This window comes from Neolamprologus brichardi, chromosome 1 (assembly GCF_056152115.1).
Source record: "Neolamprologus brichardi isolate AB-2024 chromosome 1, ASM5615211v1, whole genome shotgun sequence".
Classification (NCBI taxonomy): Eukaryota; Metazoa; Chordata; class Actinopteri; order Cichliformes; family Cichlidae; genus Neolamprologus; species Neolamprologus brichardi.
In genome coordinates, this window is record NC_142104.1 from 16306600 (window position 1) to 16329614 (window position 23015).

At 39.8% G+C, this 23015-nt stretch overlaps 2 protein-coding genes across 3 annotated transcripts; both read left to right on the forward strand.

Annotated features, from left to right (window-relative positions):
- The first annotated feature begins 882 nt into the window (after positions 1 to 882).
- Positions 883 to 4726, forward strand: prrg4 (proline rich Gla (G-carboxyglutamic acid) 4 (transmembrane)). The gene is made up of 6 exons (XM_006780506.3): positions 883 to 1476; positions 1587 to 1750; positions 1844 to 1871; positions 2733 to 2874; positions 3330 to 3500; positions 3604 to 4726. Exons 1-6 carry the CDS (start codon positions 1338 to 1340, stop codon positions 3629 to 3631), a joined length of 672 nt encoding a protein of 223 aa, XP_006780569.1. The 5' UTR covers positions 883 to 1337; the 3' UTR covers positions 3632 to 4726.
- A 1373-nt stretch (positions 4727 to 6099) lies between these two features.
- Positions 6100 to 20301, forward strand: qser1 (glutamine and serine rich 1). Of its 2 annotated transcripts, XM_006779989.2 has the most exons (13): positions 6100 to 6643; positions 8808 to 8917; positions 9043 to 9180; positions 10513 to 13824; positions 14161 to 14483; positions 14708 to 14824; positions 14901 to 15034; positions 15113 to 15297; positions 15413 to 15550; positions 15665 to 15762; positions 17120 to 17266; positions 17440 to 17535; positions 17711 to 20301. In XM_006779989.2, exons 1-13 carry the CDS (start codon positions 6534 to 6536, stop codon positions 17849 to 17851), a joined length of 5049 nt encoding a protein of 1682 aa, XP_006780052.2. In that variant the 5' UTR covers positions 6100 to 6533; the 3' UTR covers positions 17852 to 20301. The 2 variants fall into 2 exon arrangements, with proteins under 2 accessions (XP_006780052.2, XP_006780053.2); XM_006779990.3 differs by lacking the exon at positions 9043 to 9180.
- The last annotated feature ends 2714 nt before the right edge of the window (positions 20302 to 23015 follow it).

A 23015-nucleotide genomic window follows, 5' to 3' on the forward strand; every position in this document is an offset into this window, starting at 1 on the left:
CCTATTTGTTTTGTCTCTAAGGTTTCTGTAGCAACTATTATTTGCACTCGAAAGGGCAAAAATTTGATGTAACCCGCATGCCTCTTCTTTGTAAAAATGACTCCAGACTCCATTACACAACACTTCCCACACAAGACCTGTGTTTAGTGTTGTCGTGTAGTCACCAGTTCCTGAGCTACTGAGAGATCTCTTGAGACAGTTTAGTGCTTTTAAAAGAGATCTGATGCACAGATCCAAAAAGATAGCATTGTGTTACAGCAGTAATTTGTGCCTAACCATTAAACGTGAAGATACAGCACTGTAAACATGTGAGACTCAAGCAGTTCAGATGTCTGGGCAAAGTTTATACGTTTGTCCCTTTTAAAGGTCACAAAGTAAAATGACCCCCGTAAATCAGAGTTTATGTGAGAGAACTCCTTAATCCAAGATGTGAGTGTCTGAGAAGGAAGTATGACACCTGTGTTTAATAGGTATCTTTATGAGATAGTGCTGCACAAAGGCATTTATGTGTGTTTATTGCTCATACGACACATGTATAGATATATAATAGCAGAGCCATGACTGGTATTTTTAAGGCTAAGGTGCCTTACCACTTGGATGATTTTAATGAAATTGGATACAATCGCATTTTTTTTTTTTTTTATTGTAATAAGCGATCAAATAATGTTTGTTTTTTTTGTTTGTTTAAACGCATATCAACAGCCAGTTGATGCTTAGGAGAAGAAAAAAAAGTCCCCAAACTATTTTTCATTGTTCATTGGGTGGAGTAACATCCTATCTGAGTCATATAAAACTTTTTCAATACTTTGCTGTGGAAAGTTAACTTTCCCGGCTTCAGCTGCCACCTAGCGTTCACTGTTGTACATATTTGTCATACAGTTCAGGTAGGTGATTGATTGGTCGAGTCTGCCCAGGTAAACGTGAGAGATAGCTCGCCAGCGCAGGCAGTGCGAGAGTAGCTGACGACACATCTATTTTGAGTAAACAAGTCCTTTTTTTAACCGGAACTTTCTTAATCTGCTTTCAGACGAATTCATCCTTCAAATGATCGTATTTTTACTACAAATAATGATGTCATTTTTTCTTTCGCCGGAGGAACTCGGCAAGCTCAGCCGGTGTTTGTGAATATCACCGAACGTTTCCTGACTGATCTCATCCGCGCCGAGCCTGACGCTCCTTTGGACTGGTTTCGTTTTGTTGACGCTGAGCTCTGTTCGTCTTTATGTAGCATAATGTAGAGGACGGAAATATTGTGATTTGTCGTTAAAGTGCGCACACAGTATTTTCCAGAAGCAGGGTCGCTGTTGGTTATCATCTGCCTTCTCTACTCTTAGTTAATGTCGCACGATTGTCAGTGCGCAGGTGCGCTCATGGCAATGTTGCTTCATCTGTTTGTTCTTTTTCAATTTTTCACCTGTGGAGATCTGGCCTTTGTGGGGCAGTTACCTTCCGAAAATGAAGAATCACAAAACCAAGGTAAGATGTTTATTATACTTTATTTTAAGAATTTGATTCTTAAAAGTTTTACCCTGTATACATCCCGATATTGTAGCTTTCCTGGAAATAATCTCTTTGGATCCGCCCAGTGTTTGTAGATGAGGGGCACGCAAATTCTTTCCTGGGTCGCCACCTACTGTTTAACCGGTTTGACTTTGAAATGTTCGTACCTGGAAACTTGGAAAGGGAGTGTATTGAAGAAGTCTGTAATTACGAGGAAGCAAGGGAGGTGTTTGAAAACATCCCAGATACAGTTAAGTGATGCTGATTGGTGGAATCATTAATTAACAATTAAGAGGGATTGCCATATTGATTAATCTTTTTGTTTGTTGGTTTGTTTCTTCAGGAAAGATTTTGGAAGGAATACACTGCAGGTAAGAGGGGAATAAGAAATATACTTCAAGTTTATATAAAATGTGTCATCCAGGAAGTTTGTTGATGAAACTATGACTTGACTGTAGTTGTTGTTGTTGTTTGTGTAAAACCTGTTTCACCACACACCAATGAATGCATGGTAAATGTGAAAGTACAGATTATATACATTAAATCAGTCAAACTGAATTCCAATCCATCAGTTCTCTTTCCATCCAATTAGTAATTTGGACTTTTTTTGTATTCAGTTTACAGATGAGTGACAAATTAGTGCTAGGTCTCACATGCAAAAGATTCCCTGTTTGAGATCGGGAGGGGATACAGTACAAAAACACCCTCAGGAGGTCACACGCGAGTATGATCTTTGTGTCAGTTTGAAGCTGGAATAGTTGGAACAATTATGTCAGGGAGGGAATCCAGTCTGAGATCTGCTCCAAATCTAACACACAGCTTCATCCACTGTAGCAACCCAGCCAAAATTACCTATATTAGGTGCTGGGCTAACAGTTGATTGTTGCTCAAAGAAGTTATGACATTTGAGTTATATATATTTGTGTATATATAACTCAAATGTTGTATATATTTTTTTCTACTCACCAAGTCATTCATTGATCCCATCATGTCGTCATAATGGTTGCAAGGAAAAGATCAATCCCGCTCATTAGAAATGCTTCATCACAAGATACCGGTGATCGCTCAAAAGCTTTGTATTGATGTACGTTAACTATGCCACCTACCCTTTATTATTCACCTATCAGATATATCAGATGTAAATGAAATGATGGTTGTCTACTTGGTAATAACTTGCACTGCCATTATGAAACAAGTTTGACATTTCCTCTGTGGTTTGTGATGATTCATAGACAAGGGTGGCCGCTCTTCACGTGTTGATGTGGTAGCTCTTTTGGTGGGACTCATTGCTGGTGGAGTGGCCATTGTCATCTTTGGCATCGTTGTATGGTTTTTGTGTCAGCGCAGATGGAAGGGTAACTTAAGCCATGAAAGGTGAGTGAGATGAATTTGTGACACTGTCCCAGTATGTCTTTTTCACCTGTTTATGAGCATTATTCTGCCAATTATTTTCTTCTTTAGTCATTGTTTCTAAAACATAAAACCATGCATAAATTATGTGTCTATTTCCCAAATATGATGAAAGCAGAATAAATAGAAATAACTTGTAATATTTTTCATAACCCAAAAATAAATGAAATAACCCATTCAGTTTACCATGATTATGAAAGAGTCCAAAGTACTCTGAATGTGTATTTTTCTTTGCACTCATTGAGTTTTAAATAGTGCTGCTCTTCTGTTACCCCTTTTTGCTACACCAACTGTAACATCTACAAATGTATTTCATTGCGCATGGTTATATAACAAGAACAAAGATGACTTTCACCTTTGATACTTGCACTTTGAGCTTGAAGTACGTCACAAGTGAATGACCACTATGCTCCTCACAGTTCCATTAGGGTGCGCCAGAGGAGGAGTAATGCTTCTCTAATAATGCGAAGGCTAGAGGAGGTCTCCCTGCACCCTGTGCCTCCCTCCGATGACCCACCCGGGCTTCCTTCCTATGAACAGGCAATCGCGAGAAATGGGCCGCATGACGCCCCACCTCCTCCTTATCCTGGGTACGTGCATGTTTGTGCTTTTGTTGCAGTCCATGATGCAGTTTTATGCAGGGTTTTTTGTTGTTGTTGTTTTTTTTAAAGATATCTTTTCTCTTTCTTTTAGCTCACGAACTGGGAGTACTCGGCAGTAGGCTTTCAGTACAACACGTGTGCATATCTCTGAGAGGACAATTAACAGCTAACACCTAAAATGTGCAATTATGATGTATCAATTTGTCAAATATCACAAAATACTAACTTTCCTCGATTAGCCTCCCTTTTTCCTCTTTTATATTTATTTTTTTCTTGGTCTGTTTGGGTAGTCTTTTCTTTATTTTTTTTCTTAAATATTTTTTTTGTTCCACCTTCTTGATCTCCTAGTTCCAAACATTTGATTCTTCTTTGTAATATAACTGAAATCTTGTGATGAATAAGCTTTCTAAAATATTTTATCTACTTGCTGCTTTTTTATCAAGATGAAAATGAAGGAAGAGCTGCTTTTTACACAGCATGTATAGTGACACTGAGAGCAAGATCATGAAGATGTTTTATTATACAGTGTCAACTGTAATAACACAGAGATGGACTGATTTGTGTAGTCATGCAGCTTCATACAGCTGTTGCTCCAGAAGGAAAACCTGCAATACTGCTTGTACTTGTCTGATGGTAATGTTGACGTAACTGGAAAATGCTCTTACAAATACTACCTGTGTATTTAATGCACTGGTCTTCCAGCATACCTTTAATATTCACTGCATATTTCCATTGTTTTTGTAAACATAGGAAGATCTTTTTGCTGTTTTACAATATGTCAAAAAACATCTGCATGTTTGAACTAATGACTGTTCTCTCCAATGTGAATTTATTGTTTTATTTTTTTTTTCATCTACATTGTGATAATATTTTTTAATGCAATACAGATATGTGGAAGCACAGGCTTCACAAAATATTTCTATTTATCTAGAACCTTTAATTAATTTGAGTGAAATGACGTCAGCTACTTAACTGCAGTTTTGATAAGGATCTCACACTCATTGTGTCCCTGTAAATTATTGCAAGGGCTGAGGGGTTTCACAGAGCCACCTTTTCCTCTGAATGGATTTCAGAATCTTTTTTTCCAGGTCTCCCTTAAAAAAAATCTCAAGGGACTTCCTGGTTCAAAGATTAAATAATTTGTATAAACATATTTTGAGAATTTATTGATATAGCTATGTTAAAGCTGATCTGATGCAGAAGTATTTGAAATGATAGTCTTTTATATTCCTTTTTAATTAAAATTGCTATTTTAATTAACTTGGTCTTATCTTTTGGTGTGTGTGTCTATGTATGACTTTGTGACATGAAAACAGCAGTTGCAGGAGCCCATGGCTGTTATACCAAGTTGCCTTGCAGTAGATGTTAGGAGCTATTTTATGTGTTCCTGTTTCAGTGGATATATTTAGGGTGTAAATCAATATTAAGAACAATGATGGATACGTCAGTATCATTTTATTTTATTATCTATTGCTCAATATGGCTTTCTTTCCTTTATCAGCACACTGTTTATGCTGTTCCCTCCCAGGGGAATAGTCTCTCTGAATCTACACAGTTCTGACTTGGGACATACAGGATTAATTCCTGTCACTAACATAGAATCGGTGTTACTTAAAAAAAAAAAAAAAAAAAAAAAAAAAAAAAAATATATATATATATATATATATATATATATATATATATATATATATATATATATATATATATATATATATTCAAAACTCCCCACCTTGGACGTTTGTTGTAGTATGGCTTCAAAACGCTAGTATTCAGAATAGCTCAGGATACTAGCATAAATCTTAGCTTGACCCACAGCTCCTGAGCAATGAGGCGATATCAGACGTATCTGTTATCGCTGGTGTTATATGTTGGTGTTGTGACTGCAACATCGTAATAATGTTCATCCAAGATCAACATAGCAACTGACCAGTTACGTGTTTTGATGTTATAGCTTTGGAAGGGGAAGGAAAGGGGGAAGGAAGGGGTGCCTTTCTTTATATAAAACTGTTTTCTGGAACAAATGGTAAGCATTTCAAGTACTTTGTTAATTTATGACAATGGCAATATAACAAATGAATTATCAAACTAGCTTGACAGTATTAAAAAGTTAAATAGATTTAAATTAAAACTAAACCGCCTACGAATGTATGACAAAACATTCAGCTGAAAATTACATTTCTGTTATATTTTTTTACATTATTTTTTATCGTATTTTATTTTATTTATAGTACCACCCATCTATTGACCAGACTATTTTGTATATATTTGTACTTGTGAAGAACAAAATCAGATAAGAATAAAGACCACATCATGTAAATGATTGGGAAGCAAGATTTAACACTGATGATGGTCATGGATATTTTGTGGTTAGGGTAAATGAGGAAATGAACATAAGTTCAGCTAGCATTCTCTTAAGTAAAGAAAGCATAGCATTTTGTACATGCTGCTGCTGTTAAACAGAAGGTCAAAGCTCAGGTAGCCAGATGCTTGAACACTTGTTTTAGTTCAGGGAGAACAGAGTTCACAACTCGCTGTGGCAGACCGGTGGGATCACCCTTCATTCAAAGGAAGCGCCGCTGCGCTGGTACCAGCTTTAGGGTTCGCCTGGTGGTCACGTGATTTTTTTGGGGTGGTGAAGCGAACCGTCGGTACAACATCTCGCTTCGATACATCTGCTCGTGAAGTCGATACCGTGGCTTGTCGGAGAAGTTTGCGTCTAGCGTGACACTGCAACTCATTTCTAATGTGAGAAGTTTCAGTTAGCCAGCTAGCTGCAGCCAAGCGTCAGTGCCTTAGAGAAGTCTCGTGGCAGACTAACTTTACCAGACGGGAGATGAACAAAAAAATAACGAAATCACCCGGTGATACTTTTTTCCACATGATAGCAGCTTGACGCTGTTTTTTTTTCTGTGGACTGTAAATTGCATTGACGGGACTTGCCTCGGTCGGTAGGTCCCGGGCTGCTACGATGTGTGTCCGCTGCTCCACGAAGCTCTGCTGGGGAAGTGAATCTTTCACCGGATGATGGACAGGAACTACCCGAGCTCCAGCTTTGCGGACGCGCTGGCTCCACCAGCACAGACCGTAGCTTCGTGGGCCTATGACCGCGGCTCAGCTACTATCAAGCCAAGGTAAAAGATGAAGGAGAGGGCGGGTCACCTTCCGAAGGAAATTTCGGTGATGGAGGGCCTAGCTTTGCTTTTGGAGAAAAGTGCACAGGTCCTTGCGGTTGTCGGGAACACTGGGAGAAATGGTTAAATGTCACAGACGCTGACTTGTCAGTGGTTTCTTAGCCGTGCGTTACTTTTTCCCCACCTTGCTAATTTTTGCTAGCATATCGTGCTTTCAGCATGAGCACACACAGAGTCAGTGAACACAAACTACTCAAGATAATTGCTTTATATCTCTATAATAAGGTGGTCATCTGGGTATCCTAAAGTAGCATTTAATCGTTGTGTTTTCTTCAACCACAGGTGTTCGTCAAAGGTAAAACAAGAGAGATAACTAGCAACCGAAGCTAGTTACTATATAACAGTTACAACACTTCAAATTAGTAATTTTCTTTGCTGTGGCGACATTCTACATTTTTGTAAATCTGTGCTTTTGTTCTAGTAATGAAAGCTTGAGGTCCTTCGTTATATATAGTCCGTGTAACCACAGAACTTGCAAAAGCTGTTGAGGTCTCAGTTCGTGACTTATGACTGTTGTGTTATAGTTTGGCCTAATTTGCTATAAAGAGGGGCCATCCTTCATGGCAACATTGTTTTGTCTGGTACAAATAAGCCACATTGTTCTCACAAGCGGAACAAAAGTAACAGTCTTTGTAGAACAGATAAACAAAGAGTATAAGTTAGCCTGTAAAAAGAAAAAAACTCTGTCATGTGCTGGATGGCAAAAAATGTAATAATTATGAAAATCAAGTGGCTATGATAAATAATGAAGTAAATTATTGTGGCTGATCTCTGTTTCAGAAAATCTAAGATTACACCAGTTTGTCTTATTTTATGACCTAAATAACATAAGATAGTGGCTGCTGATTAGCAGTAACTCATCAGAGTAACATGGTAATTAGCATGTTGTGTGTTGCACTTGTTGTTATCGATTCTAAAGCGTAAAAAGAAACTAGCAAAGATGAGTGGGGAAATAATCTGGTGTGTGCAACTGTTGAAAGGAACAGATGAGGGAAGAGACCCTCCTTAGTTTGCTTCATCCACCAGTATTTACCTTTAAGGCAGCACTTTAGCTCAAGCCAAACTGCATCTGATTAGCTGGAAAGCAAAAATGTAATACGTCAGATTTTAAATAAACATCCCCCCAAAAAAGATGGATAAAAGTGACTTGACCAGTCTGTTTATTGATGACTTTTCACACCATTTTTACATCCAAATTTTCACACCATCCAAATGTTTACAAGATATAAATGCCTTACTCACTTAGCCAAAATGGTTGCTAAAGAATGAAGTTCCTCATGTTATACAAGCAAACAAATTTTGACAAATCAGTGTCCTGTATTGTTATATAATTGTTGTTAGCATTTGTGGTGGCCTCTCGGACTAGCTTTTTTCTGTAACAGACAAATAGCCACGAGAACCCTTGAAACAATAATACATTAATCCAAGAAATCTTTTGGACAGTTTTACCACACTGGTGATTGGTATTGTTTACTTTACATGACACATACACAACTTGGGTTTTGTTATAACTATAATACAGAGAGCTGCAGTTTTCTTCCTCTGCAGAGAAAGTGAGTCTACTGAATTTGTCGACAATAAACTGACAAAACTTTACAGACTGATTACTTGATCTTGCTTGCTGTGCATGAAGAGCAATTCACAGTTACTTTAGAAATATTTGTACATCTTCACTTTTTGCATAGTTAAGATGGTGTAGAGCTGTGTATAAATCAGACTACGAGTATAACAGTGTCAGTGTTTCCTTGAGCACAGCAGTCCCAATCATTTCTAAAAGGAATATATATCAGGATATTTTTGACTGTTGTCTCTCATGCTAGCCTGATTAGCCAGTCGAGTAAACCTTGATCAAGGAGATACATTTAGCAATTCTATTGCAGCCATCTTGGCAGCACTCCATCAGTCACAGCATGTCCTAACTTTGTCAGTGTTTAATGTTAATTTGTGAATAAGAGTGGCAACTTTATTATAAGTGTTTCAAGAAGAAAAAACTATAAATGCTTATTTTAATCCACTGTATATACTCATATTTGACTTGGTTGTGCACTGCTGTTTGTAGAGATAATAGTTCTAATGAATCCCCTACATTTGTTTGTGTATGCAGCCCCAGTTACGGTGCAACATACCTTGATGCCGAGCTCCTCCAGCGGCAAAGCTACACTACGACACACCAGCTTCCCACATACACTACATCACATATTCCTGTTGCAACAGGTGAGTTATGGCGTTATAATGAAATATTGTTTTAAAGTGACCAGTTTTACCAGGTAATATGTATTCATGCAGAAATTTTTGGTTTAAGCACAGACGCATCTTTCTCTTCCTCTTTTGAATGTCAGGAGCACTAGAGTCAAACAGTAGTACTCCAGAGACCTCAATCATGAGCTTCCTTTCAGCCATGGAGTCGAGAAGCCTTCAGGCTGGTCCTGTTAGTGCCTCATTGCTTTCTCCTTATAGACCCCCATCATGGCCTGCTGGTGAGAACATATCAATCTTTCAATCTTAGTTATTTTATTTAAAGAAGAAATCATTAAGTATAGAGAGAATGTAATACGCCATACTCTGAAAACCATGTCCACGGGATGGGGAAAAATTTAGACCCTAAAGTGTGCAACCAAATGTTGGAACGGTGAAAAAACGACTCTTACTAGCTAAAAATATTTGGTTTCACTATGTGTAGGGATTGTTTTAGCAACCTTAGCTGTTAGAAACTGAACGTTGTCTATATTTGTAAGCTGCTGTAATCTGATAAGGCACATGCAAGTGCAGTAATATTACTCTTCGCTTTTAACTTATCCATGACAAAACGCATGCTGCATAGATAGCCATGCAGTGTCAGGATCTTTCCATTTTCCCATTACTCTTGCTCATAGTGCTTCAAGTCTTATTGACAGTATCCATTTTTGTCTTATAAAAAGCTCAGTTTCAAAGTTCTGTAGTTCTTCAGCTTATAAAAACTCAGTTCTGCATTCTTTACCCTGTTGGTAGTGCATGCTACACAGCAGCTTTTAGGTATTTTTCAGTTCAGTGCTAGCAGGTGGATCTCACAAGGAGGCCCTTTTTGTGCAATGTAAAGTCAATAGAAACAATTGCACAATTTTTTTTTCTCCAATTTGGGTGGGACCTAAATGCACTCTGTAAGCATGTGTCCATCAATTTGTCACTATTTCACAAATTGCTTAGAAGCGTAGGACACAACTTGACTTTGCACCACCATCAATTCTGCTGGCTACATTGTTACATGTATACAAGTACTACAGATAGGGTATTGTAATGCTCTCTGATCTTCTTTGGTAGACAAATTGATATATGTGATGACACACTTTATAAATTACCTTTAGCATCTTTTTTTGTGAATCAAGAAAAACTTGCATGGATACAAAATATTTGTCCAGCTCTGTTTCTCAATTCATCTCACTAATAGAGCAAACAATGTTTGTATGTATGTCTGTTCTTCACTTTTCTCCCGAGTGTATTGCTGAGGACCTGTGTAAGCGTTTGATGTTTATGGAAAGGTGATAACATTTTAATACCTTCTTCCTGTTGCAATTCAACCACTGGCCACCACAATATTACTGTTCTAGCACCCTGCCAGGTCTTTGTTAATATATGCTAGTAGAGACCTTGCACTGTGTACCTATGGTCCAAAGGCTGAGTATGATTAAAATGAAATATGTTGGGGGATGTTGGCATTTCAGATTTTGTATTACTTGTATTGTATTTGCACATGAATTTTGTTTATGATGAAAATATTGCTTGTGTAAGATGCTTGTACTTATGTTCTCTGTGTGTGTGTGGTTTCCATGCAGGTGCCAACTCCTCGACCACAGAACTATATTTGACTGGTGCCCTGCCTTCTACAGCTACTTTCCCCTCTACACCTGCGCTTTCATCCTGTCAGCACACAGGTGCCTATCCTACCAGGAGTTATGCCACCAACCCTTCCCTGACTCTCCAGGATCCTGCCTTTAGCACTTCTACCAATGGCTTGTTTTCTCACCATGATCCCCTCCTGCATCTTAAGTCTAACCAGACTGTGCTTCCCACTGCCTTGGCCTTCAATCATCTTTCTGCCTCTGCTCTGGGCTCACCGCTCCCTGTACAGTCCTCCACTTACCGCTCAGCCCAAGAGTCTGCACCCCACCTCCTGCAGCCCCAGTTTAGCCTCTTACCTTCTGCCCTATCTGCCACTCATGGTGCGAATCAGCCATTTGGGGCTACAGTTTTCTCAGGCTCTATTGAAAGAGCCCTTCAGCGTGAATGTAGTGTGATCAAACACCACCAGAGGCCTTCTAGTATCCATATAGCCTCAGAGCAGTTACCTAGTTCGGAGCAGTCCTTACAGGGATATTTCGGTTCAGGCAGCGAAGCAGATGTATCCTACCAGCAGGAACCATCCCATCAGCCCTCCGTGTCCTGCAACCCCTCCACAGGAGCAGATTCCTCTCAAGGAGTCAGTGGTTCCCTACAACCCAAAACAGATTGTACAACGCAAGTATATTCATCCACTTCGCTGCAGAAGACGAATGAATGTTCTTCCAAACTAGCTCCACAGCCTGCAGGAAATGAAGAGATGCACTCTCAGAACCTGTCAGCGGGGTCTCCTGAGCGTTATTCCTCCCCTGGACTGAAGCAAAACTCTGTGATTATTAACCAAGAGGCAGTCCAGCTGTCTAGCCTAATTTCCAACACTTTATCTCAAACTTATATCACACCTCATACACAGTCACAAGCCTCCGATTCCACTTCAGACAAACTCTCCTCCCTTTATGAGACTCTCCCTTCACTCTCCAGCCAGTCTGACAATGTGGCATCCATTAGTCAGTCTCTTGTTTACTCATCTACTCCTGGGCTGAACCAAGAGCAGGGCATCCAGTATGGAGCCCAAGTACAAAACTTGTGTCAAGGAAATCTGTCTGAGAGCTATCCCACATCCCACTCGCAGGGTGCCTCAAATGTGACTTATACTTCTCAATCACAGGTGCAGAATTCAGTGACCCAGTCTCAAAGCTTTATCACGGGAGAATCCCTTAACTCTTCTTTCCCACCCACATGTGTACAGAGCCTGCCCACATCATCTACAGTGGACTACACCCTCATGCAGGCCTCCGTGGGAGGCAAAACACACGACACTCTGTCCCACCAGCAGCACTCACAACCCAACACATATGTTTTGTCTGCACCTTTGCCTACCTACTCTTCAGCGGCTCAAGCCTTACAAAATAACATATCCTCAATACAGGACATAAAGCCAACATATGGCAAACAAAAACTTGAAGAGGTGCCTCTTCAAGGCCTCGAGGCTCTGCGGCAGGTCTCCGTGGAGGCCTCCATAGCATGTAACAGTATAGTTTCCCATAACAATGTCATCTACGTTGTTTCAAAAATGGATGATCACCCTAAAGCACAGAGTGTTATTCGAAGCAGTTCACGTTCTGATGACCAGATTATGGGACTACGTCATGTAAATACAGTGCCGGTAAAGGATGAAAGAATGGGTTCTCTAAGCCAACAGCACATTCATTTAACTAGTGCCAATGGTCATGAAACTTCTAACACAAAAACTACAGACTCCACCATTGAATCCTCACATATACCCCTGTGCTCAGAGCCGCTCAAGCAGCATCCTCTCCAACTTGAATCTGCTGAGGCACAGCAACAGAATCAACAGAACCATAACCAGACTCAGGCTTTAGCAGCCCACACCCAGTTTATTGCTATTCCCAGTGCTCAGGTTCATCCTGAGACCAATCAAGTAATTTTGCTCCAGCAGCCACTTTTGAATAATAGTCAGAACACATCAAAGGTGATTCCAGTGCAAGCTATTCAATCGGGACAAGGCCTTGGCCCTGTTCATGTCCAGTATCTTCAGATGGACCGAGACCTGCTGGGTCCAAGTGTTACAGAAACCCAGAGTCAGCAGGGCACAGTAGTGTCTGAACCAAGCTCAGAATGTCCTACGTCTAAACATCACTACAGCCAGTTGACAAATCAGCAGTCAAGCGATGCCAAAAACCACTTTGCTGTCAACTCTATTTGTTTCTCTGACTCTATTCTACTTCCAGATGACAGGAATATTTTGTCAAATGTTGATGACATCCTCGCTGCCACAGTAGCTGCCTGTGGCGTGTCACCACAGGACTTTGTCAAAGCTACATCCTCTGCTGAGGCTGATATGGCAGTGATGGCAAGTCCTATTGATTCCAAAGGTCACTTCCAAACTGTTGATTTAAGACACATGTCACCTAGTTTCTCTTCAGCACAACAGCCAATTATCACTAACACTATCTCCCAAACCATCACCATGACATTAAACGGACCACAGATGACAACAGACTGTCAGGGTGGATCTGGTACCCACAACAACAATAATGAGCTTCATGCAAATGGAGACACAAGGTGCTCTGACAATAACTATCACTCAGCTGGGCAGGTATATGACTCCTCAGGTCCCCAGAATAGAATTCAAGGGAATGCAAAGTGTATTAAAACTGATGATGGACTCATGGAAAGTCCAAATGGTGAGGACTTCACCAAAAAGAAGGCTCGCTCTAAGTCATTGACTAAAACAGGCAGTCATGAAGAGGATGGTGGACTGGCCAGACCAGCCAAACGTAGTGGGCAGACCAAGCGGCAAAACTCGAGGGGTAGTGATGTGAGCTCACCATCTGCGGCACACGGTTTATATGATGGTTGTCCACAGCAGGAAAGAATCAGGCAAAAGATTCGTGAAGTGGAAGAGAAACAACCAGAAGTCAAAACTGGCTTTATTGGCTCCTTCCTAGACTTTATCAAGTCTGGGCCCAAACAGCAATATTCTCCAAGTCCAACACGAACAATTAATCGCCCTAGAAAGGCTTGTACCTCATCCAAACAGTGTACTATGCCAGCTTTGCCCCCAAAACTGCCAACTTTGCCCACGCCCTTAATTCCCCAGGACAGTCCAGCAGTAAACTCCCAGCAGAAACGTCTTGATGAAGATCTACAGAAGAACTTGGAGACCCTGCCATCATTCAGCTCTGATGAAGAAGAGAACACTGGAAAGAACCAGGCTCTGAGGAACAGCATCAGCTCGGCTCTCTCAGCTCTGGATGAATCTTCAGATCGGAAAACTAGGACAGGTAATCACACTCTGTAGCATATGGTACATGCTCAGTAAATAAGTATCGACACAAGAACCGTGCCCAAAAATGCCAGGGTATTGATGCTAATGAAGTGATAGTAAAGAAAAAAACAACCAAATTAAACTGATGTTTAAAACCAGCAACTAGGTTAGTTGGATCCCATTTGTATTTATTCCTGTATATTGTTATAGAAACCTGTAAAACATTGACTTTCTGTAACAGTGTGTATCTCATGCTCGAGACAGAAATATTGTTTGCCTAAATACAAAACAGTGAACATTGAACTTTCATTTTCCTTTTTCTGTCTGTGGCTGTGAATTTGTGCTTCTTCAGATAATCAGTTTCAAGGTTTGATGTTGAAGCCAGAAGAGGTTCCCAGCATGCCCCACGCTGTCACAGATAGTGCGCCTCCCGTGACATCCTGTGTGCTGCAGGTACCCACTCCTGCACAGACAACAAACGCAGCCTCAGGAAAGACTGTTTTTGCAGCAACAGAGGAGTCCAAAGAGACACCACCTGGCCAGTTGGCTATGCCTTTAAAGAGTGTAGCCATGGCAGGACTCACTGATGAGGAGCTGTCGGACAGCGGAGGAGAAGGAATGTATCGTGAGAGAGACGAGTTTGTTGTCAGGAATGAGGATATCGAAAACCTAAAGGTACGGGAAGTGAAATGAATGCTTGTAACACTTGATATGGGCAAAATTGAAAGTGTAGCACAGGTCAGAATGTTTATAATATAACACTAGCATTTCAAAAGTAAGCCTTGATGCAATGCAGTGTAACTTAATTTAATTCCTCTTCAATTGTAAGTGATAGACTAAAAGAAACTGCTTCCACATACTGAAGCCTATTCTGCATTGTGCTGTGTTTCTCTGTGCAGGTGACAATGAAAGCAGGCAGTGAGCCTCCAGCCATCTGGAAAGTACAGAAGGCTCTGCTGCAGAAATTTGTGCCTGAGCTGAGGGATGGAAAGAGAGTCTTCTCAGCTACAAACAGTGTAAGTAGACTATGCATATATAGTTTGATTATACAAATTAGTTTTGTCAACTAACACTTTCTTCTTCTCTATTTAGTATCTTGGGTACTTTGGTGATGCCAAGACAATGTACCAGAGGGTGTATGTGAAATTTTTGGATACAGTTAACAAAAGGGAATATGTACGAGTTTGTAGTCAGAAGCCACGCTGCAAACCCATGAACTCACTAAGGTAAGTGTAGACTATTGGCTCCTATAATTCACAATAGATTTTTCTGAGTTATCTCAGCTTTTTTGTTTTGTCACACAGGGGTTTTCAGGTGAAAACTTTGCTGGGCTTGACAGCCACTCCTACAGTTTTCCAAAACCAAAAGCCCAGACCCAAACAACTTAAGCCAAGAGCAGAGCCTCCACCAAAAAAGAGGAGGAAATGGAAGGAGGAGTTTTCACCTACTGCCTCTGGATCATCTGCAGAAGAAGGAGGCGAAGAGGATGGTAAAGAACACTTTTAAGTTTTTAAGGAAATCTAGTTTGTTGTCTAGATTTTGTCACACTCTCACTGCCCTTCGATGCCTCCTGTGTGTTTTATCTCTCTCCCGTGCACACTCAGAGTTAAACCCTCCGCTACCGTTTGCTTCCCGATTACTCAACACACGAACCATGAAAGAGACATTCAGGAGCTTTGTGGAACTGCTTATCAGTATTGCCTTAGATGAAGATGTAATGACAGCACTTGAAAGGGCAAATGGTGAGCAAGATACTTTTTGGACACAGAGGAATTGTTCTTAGTTAGATTGGCTTAACAGTTTAGGATCCCTCACATCATTGCTTGCTGACTTGTCTTTTGTCTCATCCATTTCAGATGAATTGCTGCTGCCACATATGAAAAGAGTGGATGGAATGATCACTGACAACAGAAAACGTTTACTTCACAAACTACACATAGAGCAGGTGTTGAAGGTGAGTGTGGAAATGAAGCTGCACATAAATGTAGATTTGTGTTGTCTTGATGCATGCGCAAGGTAAGGAAATCCCCCAAAATATCCAGAAGAACAGAACTCAAGGGAGGAACCGGTGTTGTATCTGCACATAACAGACAACTTAGCAAAGAACTAGTTTTAATTTGTGTCTTCAGGCACCCTGGTACTGGCTGACTATCCCAAAAAAGATACATGTATCCAAATTCGTTAGTTGAAGCTATGAAAAATGCCTCAGATTGTGCAGTTTGACAAGTCTAGAAGGTGATTCCTGAACAGCTGCTGGCTGAAAAATTGGCATTTCTTAGAATACGGTATAATTGACATTAAAAGAAATTAGAAGAAAGTGGACCAGTAAAACTCATGTCCTTAAGAAAAGGAAAAACAAATCCAGCAAAGTCCTGACACAGAAGAGATACATCTGACTCATCAAAACAACAGTTTAACAGTGTCTGTAGTAAGGGTGTCAAATATAAGGCCCGGGCGCCAAATTTGGGCCTGCAAAGATCCAAATTCAGCCAGTTGGTTGACTTTGGAAAATGTGAATAAGTGCATAATTTTTTGTCATTTTACAGCTTTTCTTACCCATAAAGCTTCCCTTCATGGCCATTCACAGTACACCAAAGTAATTAAATTTTAGAATTCTGTCATTTCCCACATTACTTCTTACAATCTAAGCTGAGTCATGCTGTCAGATTTCTTTCATTTACTACAGTAGCATTTCTTTACCATGTAGGGAAAACTGAGACATCATGTTGAAATTGCACTTTTTTGTCTTATATTAAGACATCTCATTGATTAAATGCATATTTAAACTTTTTACATTGACAGAAATTGGAATTTCACCAGTCTGGCCCACATAAGATCTAAAGTGGGCTGTTTGTGGCCTGCAATATAAAATGAGTTTGACCTCCCAGGTCAACAGCCATCTATAAAACATGGTGGAGGCACTGTCATGATTTCGGACAGCATTTTAGCAAGTGGTCGTGGTGATCTTTTAAAGGTTTTTGGAATTATGAACACAGAAAAGTAGCATTAGTTTTTGATCCACCGTATAATTGTATGATGTGTAACATCTTCATGTTTTCAGTATGACAATGATCCCAGTCAGTCATCAGTTGGTAGCCAATGAGAATGTTGACTCATTAGTTTCACTGTCGGAAACCCTCCTCTGGCTTCACTTCTGGTTTCGCATGAGTAAGATAGTAATGGCAAAATGCAAATGTTTTACTTCAAAAGTTTTGAATATGCGTTCTAGATTGACTTTCATTGCAAAAGGAAAATAAGCATTAAAGGATCTTTACTGCACTGTGTGAACCTAAGTAACTTGTGTTCTTTAGACAGCACTAGACAGCTTCCCAGAGATCTCAGTGGTGACTGAACTGAAGAAGGATGGGGAAACGCCAGCCTTCAAAGTACGTCTCAGTGGACGTGCCTACAACAAGAAGACTATGAAACCCCAGAAGAGCCCCAACACTATGCCTCAGGTAATTGTACTTCTAATGTCTGTCCATAAGAGGGCGCAGGTTCACCGTTTGTTAATCTTTAGCTTTGCTGAGCACTGAAGCGACTACCTCCTGCTCTCATGCTGTTTGACTAATATAAAAAAATGAAATATACTAATTATTCACATTTTTTAAATTATGTTTCCCTCTTTTAGGAGTATACAGTAGACCAGCAGAAAACTCAGTGGTTTTCTCTATACCATTCTTTGCAGCATTACAAGTACCACACATACCTCATGTGTAAGGATGAGGTAAGACAATGTGTCTAGTTTCTACTGAATGCGTAAAGCTGTTTTGTTTAGTTTTAGATTTTATTGTGAGTTCTGTAAATATTATTTTGCAGATTTAACGTCACTTGCATACTTCCACATGGAATTTATTTGAATTAATTGTATTTTATGCTCTGTTTGTGGTGTTGTCCTTCAGATTGCATCTCTGCGGGTGCAGGCAGGGGACCTGGGGCAGGAGGAGACTGTGCAGACGTGTCTGCAAAACGGGGCTTGGGTAGAGGGGCTCTTTGATCGCTTTGGAGAGCTAATCAATCAAGTGCAGCAGGCCTGCAGATGAAAGCCTTTAACATGCTTGGTTTAAAAAAAAAAAAAAAAAAAAAAAGTCACATTTTTTGAAAACCAGAAAATGCCTCCAGCTCAAAATGTGACCGAGAAGGATGGAGTGAGTCTCTTCTTCAAGCGCAGGGTGTTTCGGATCAACTGATTTGCCTGTTAAAGACTGTTGGGAGACTGTGGAGTAAAAATGGCAGGAGTGCAACAGTGAGACATACACTGTTTATCACTGCATCCCAGCAGAAACCTGGAACTTCATCAACAGAGGACAAGAACTTTGTTCTTGGGAGCATTTTGGAAGGCTCCCACCTAGTACTTATTCTAGTCTTTGTAGGTTTTTATAGTTAAAAGCCCACTTTTATGGGCTTTTCCATAGATTTATATTCTTTTTCATTTGTTTTTCTTTTTTAAGTTAAATGCCAGATCATGACCAGATTGTATGCACAATATAGAAGGCAATCAGCACAGGAAGTAGAACACAGCAAATACACAAGCAGAGCAAGCCTTTGTCAATCTTTTAAGTAAGCTCACATGCAAAGTTGATCTGTTGTTTTGTTTAAAAAAAGAACTATACATTATATATAACTATAGTTATATACTGTTTGCAAAACATCACATTTGTAATACGGTGCCAGCTTATATATATGTATAATGTACATTTTGTAAAAAAGAAAAAGAAAAAAGGAGAAAAAAAATAGCAGGACGTTGGAACAGCAGCAAATCTCTCTTTAGCAGCTACATAGTGCGTCTATACTATAGTTTAACATTTGTGTTTCAAGCCAACCATTTGCTTATAGGAAACATCTTTGATTGGAATCAATGCAGTTCCAGTACTGCTTTTTATTAATCTTTTTATTAATCTCAGACATTGTTACCTTGGCTTATCTATGGGTAAATGAATGCAAATGAATTGCTTTACAGACATAGCCTACATTTTATGATAAAGGTATATATTTTCACAGAAGAAAATGGTTATTTCTAAGACACGTTTTGATTATCTTTTCACAGTTTTTCCAGAATTTACTCTAAGTCATTTATTTTATTCTGTCAAAAATAATCTTGTTCTTAAAAGATGCAGTTTGTAAATAAAACACTGCATGTATTAGGTATGTGTTTTTCTAGGATATTTTTTTGCCAGGAACTCCGTGAGATTTTTTTCTGGAATCCCATTTTTCAGAGCAATTATTTCTAACAACAAAAAAAATGCATTCTGCTATTCAGAGCCATAAAAGGATAGCAAAAATGACCTATCATAAAGTGTGAACAAACCAAACTATTAAACCAGGGTGTGAGGGTGCATATATAAACACTGCCTTTATTATGGAATCTGGATTTTCTTGGGTGAATAGCTTCTGACACTGATTACAATCTGAATCAATGAATTTTCATAGAATTCCTACAGACACGTCACATAATGCCACCATTGCATTTGGTCATAGTTTGGGAAGATTGCAGCAGTACTAACTAGTCATGTGACACCTTTTATCTGTTTTTGCACAATCACCAAACCACATGGGGACTTTTCTGCAGTGTTGCCGTAATATTATAGAATAACCAAATACGATTTTTTTCTTTTTTGACTAATGTTTGATCAAAGTCGATATAAGGAGATTGTGTTTCATTATCAACTGTAACCTTTTTAGAACATAGATGTACTGTTTTCAGTTTTATTTGTAACTTTGCTATAACAAGGGCCAAGTGCTACATTTAACATATTTGAAATGTTAATTAGACAGAAGAGCCCAGCAGAAAAAGTTACAACAGTCTTGCTGCAACCAAATAGCCTGTATGGATTTTTCAGCGTAGCCAGTCACAGTTTGCTTCTCAGCTTCCTGAGGGGTCTGGTTATGTTAGATTTCTTTTGCTTGTTGGAAGTGTGCTGTTAATATTGGCTCACATCTTCCATGAGGACACAACGAAGTGAGAAACTTGCCATGTTGCTTGCCCACAGTGCTCTCATGACCCGAACCTTTCACATATTTATGGGTGGCTGACTTTGTGTCGTCTGAAAGAGTCTCTGGGCTGTTGAATAAAATATGACTGTCCAGCCAGACCAGTCACAATGCAAAAAAAAAATGACTGGCAATCCCCAAAAAACAAAAGTGTCTCTGTACTTCACTGACTGCACTGTGAGGAAAGCCACTGTCCTCTGTCCTTAGAGTTGGAGAGGCTCGGGGGTGGAGGACAACCAGTCAGGCAAGCGTTTGGGATTCCATTACGGGCACAACGGGTAGGGAGAGATACTGAGCGTCTGCTCTCCAGATGAAAAGCATATGAATTTTAATGCACTGCATTGTTCCATATGTGGGAGACAGACTGGAGGCACCCCCGAGGCAGCATGAGAATGTGAGAAGGGCACAGAAACGAGATGGCTGTGTGCTGCGTAAGGCTGCATATCACTGACAGTCTTGAGGTTAGAAATAAATGTCTCTTCGTGAAACCTGATGCGCTGAGTGTCGATGATCATCTAGTTTAAAATCAGACCTGTCGTGTGCACACGTGCAGGGTGAAAAGTAGTTATCTGTGGCAAGTAGAGTTACCAATTTGTATTTGCTGCAGCTGGAGTCTTCTACTGACAAAGTCAAGATCTGTATTTGGGCGTTCATTAGCAATTAGCAAAAAACCAACTACGTTTTTATTTACGGTCAGTTTTGAAATATTTGTTCTTTACTTAAGGTTTTCCACTTTTGTTGCTGTAGTTTATGCTGGGTTTTGCTCGACTGCAGCACTTCAAAAGTTGTCTAACACTTACATACCATTGTGATACGTTTACATACATTCACAGGCATTAATACTATGGTAATTTGAGGCTTTTAATCATTTTTGAACTGTTCTTTTTCTAGAGTGGAATGATTGTACAGCCTACATTTTTAATAAGTTTGAATTAATTTAGGATTTTCTCTAATCCACACAGGGTCAAAAGTAAAGATACAGGCTCAAATAAATACATACAAGCCCAATGATATTTAGTTAAATACCACTTAGAAAGTTGCACCTCGCCTAGACCTTCCAAGGTGTTTTACAGGTTGTCATCAACAAGCTTTTGGCGTAATTCTGCCTCGATAATCTGACCAGAGTTCATTTTTATTGGTCGGTGTCCCGGCACAGACGTGGCTTTAAAGCATAGTCCATAAATTTTCAATAGAGTTAAGGCCAGGGCTTTGAGAAGGCCATTCCAGAAGCTCAATGTTAGCCTGCTCTATAAACCAGTTTTGATGTCTAAGTTCCAACCATCTTGCCGTTGACTTGAGGTGAATTTCAAGACTTTTGGAGTAGTTCTTCATTATTCTTTATTGTACCAGTGCCAATTGTAGCAAAACAGCTCCAGACCATGGTGCTACCACCACCATGCTTGATCAATGGTGCAGTGTTCTTAGGTTTGAAAGCTTAACGTTTCCTCCTCCAAACATACTTCTTGTCATTGTGACCTAAAGGCTTAATCTTTGTCTCAACTGACCATAAAATGTTTCTTCATAAGGCATTTAACTTGTCCACGTGGATGGCTGTAAATTTCATCTTGAAATCTGCAGTTGTTTAGTCACTAAGAGACCTTCCCAACTTGTGTAAATCTAATATTCTCCTCTTATAGAATACAGTTCATGGTTAAATATTAATCCAGCACTATCTTCGTCTCTGGCTTCTTCTCCGTCAGTGTTAACTTTATTAGTGCAGTATTATTCCGTGCTGAGAGACTTTACTTTTTATATGCAGTTGTATAAAAAAAATCTAGGTACACCCTTACTGCTTCCAGAGGATAAGTAGCAGCCAGGTGCTGCTAATCAAACAAACTTGACTAACTGACCATCAGTAAGTGTGGCCACCTCTATAAAAGCAGACTTTTTGGCAGTTTGTTGTTCTGGAGCAAGTTTGGCTTGTTTGGAAGAGTTGCCAGGAGAAAGCCCCTTTTTGTTTAAAAAGTATGTGGCCACACAGCTTAGGTTTGCAAGTTATATCTGAACAAACCACAGGAGCTCTGTCATGCTGTTCTTTGAACAGATGAGACAAAGTGGAGATGTTTGGTGAAAATGTCCAGTGCCACGCCCGGTGAAGACCAAACATGGCATACCAACACAAATACAAAGTGCTGTAGAGTCGAATGTGAACACATCTGTCCCAGAACTAAAGTTTGCTGAAACTGGGTCATGCAACAGGACAATGATCCCAAGCACAGCAGCAAATCTACAACACAGTGGCTGAAAATTTAAAGAATCAAGCAGCTGCAATGGTCTGGTCAAAGAAAAGACATCAAACTGATTCAAAGGCTGTGATGGGATCTTGAGGAAGCTGTGAATAAACAAACCTCAATGAACTGAAGGAACATTGTAAAGAAGAGTGGGGTCAAATTACTCCAGAGATGAGGCACTGATAAAATTGTACAGAAAACAATTCAAGTTATTTCTGCTGAATGTGGTTCAGCAAGCTACTGAATCGTGGGCTGTACTTAGTTTTTCAGTCTTCTTATTTGAATTAATTTTCTTGGAGAAAATTCCTAGGGGATATTTTTGTTATCATCTTACCTGCATGACCGATAAGTGTGAAGGTGAAGGAGAGGGAAATATACAGGAGCTTCCAGGTAATTGGCGAATAACAGAAATGTAAATATTGCTTTGACCTTGCGGGTTAGAATTACTAATGGTGCTAACAAGGGTGCTTTCTCTGTGTCCGTCAGCCATCAGTGCTGGCATAAAACAGGTTTTTACTGTTCAGCGCACTCTCAGCACTCTTGTAAACTGTCGTCAGTTTACAAAATACCAGCATATTTGACCGCTGTGCATGGGTGAAACCAGTTTCACCTGAATGAAAGTATATGTGCTCTTCATATGTAGATGTGTGATCACTGCATAAATCCACAATGGGAGACATGCTTTGCTAACACACATAATGCTCGATATTATACATTCCAAACCCGAGGTACAACAAGTGTTACCAACCAGTTTGGCACTACAGGCATCCCTGGTTTTGTTTTCTTATGAGCCAAGAATGTGAGGCAGGTATTTCGAGACTAAGCGTCATGGGTATTTTGTCACAAAGACACAAGACACGCACAAAAAATCCCAGATATAACAAAAGCTGAGGCAGAGACTCAGTTGTAAATTAGAAAAACTGGCCTTGCTCAGAAGCAGCTCAGGTGGATGCATGAATAGGGGGTTCAAACCACATCTGTCTAT

Excerpts from the sequence above, each read along its gene's own strand:
- qser1 (XM_006779989.2), top strand. The coding sequence starts at position 6,534 with ATGATGGACAGGAACTACCCGAGCTCCAGCTTTGCGGACGCGCTGGCT. Across the intron at positions 8,918-9,042 it reads ACATATTCCTGTTGCAACAG|GAGCACTAGAGTCAAACAGT; the intron begins GTGAGTTATGGC and ends TTTGAATGTCAG. Across the intron at positions 15,035-15,112 it reads AAACCCATGAACTCACTAAG|GGGTTTTCAGGTGAAAACTT; the intron begins GTAAGTGTAGAC and ends TTTGTCACACAG.
- prrg4 (XM_006780506.3), top strand. The coding sequence starts at position 1,338 with ATGTCGCACGATTGTCAGTGCGCAGGTGCGCTCATGGCAATGTTGCTT. Across the intron at positions 1,872-2,732 it reads TTGGAAGGAATACACTGCAG|ACAAGGGTGGCCGCTCTTCA; the intron begins GTAAGAGGGGAA and ends GATGATTCATAG. Across the intron at positions 2,875-3,329 it reads GGTAACTTAAGCCATGAAAG|TTCCATTAGGGTGCGCCAGA; the intron begins GTGAGTGAGATG and ends TGCTCCTCACAG.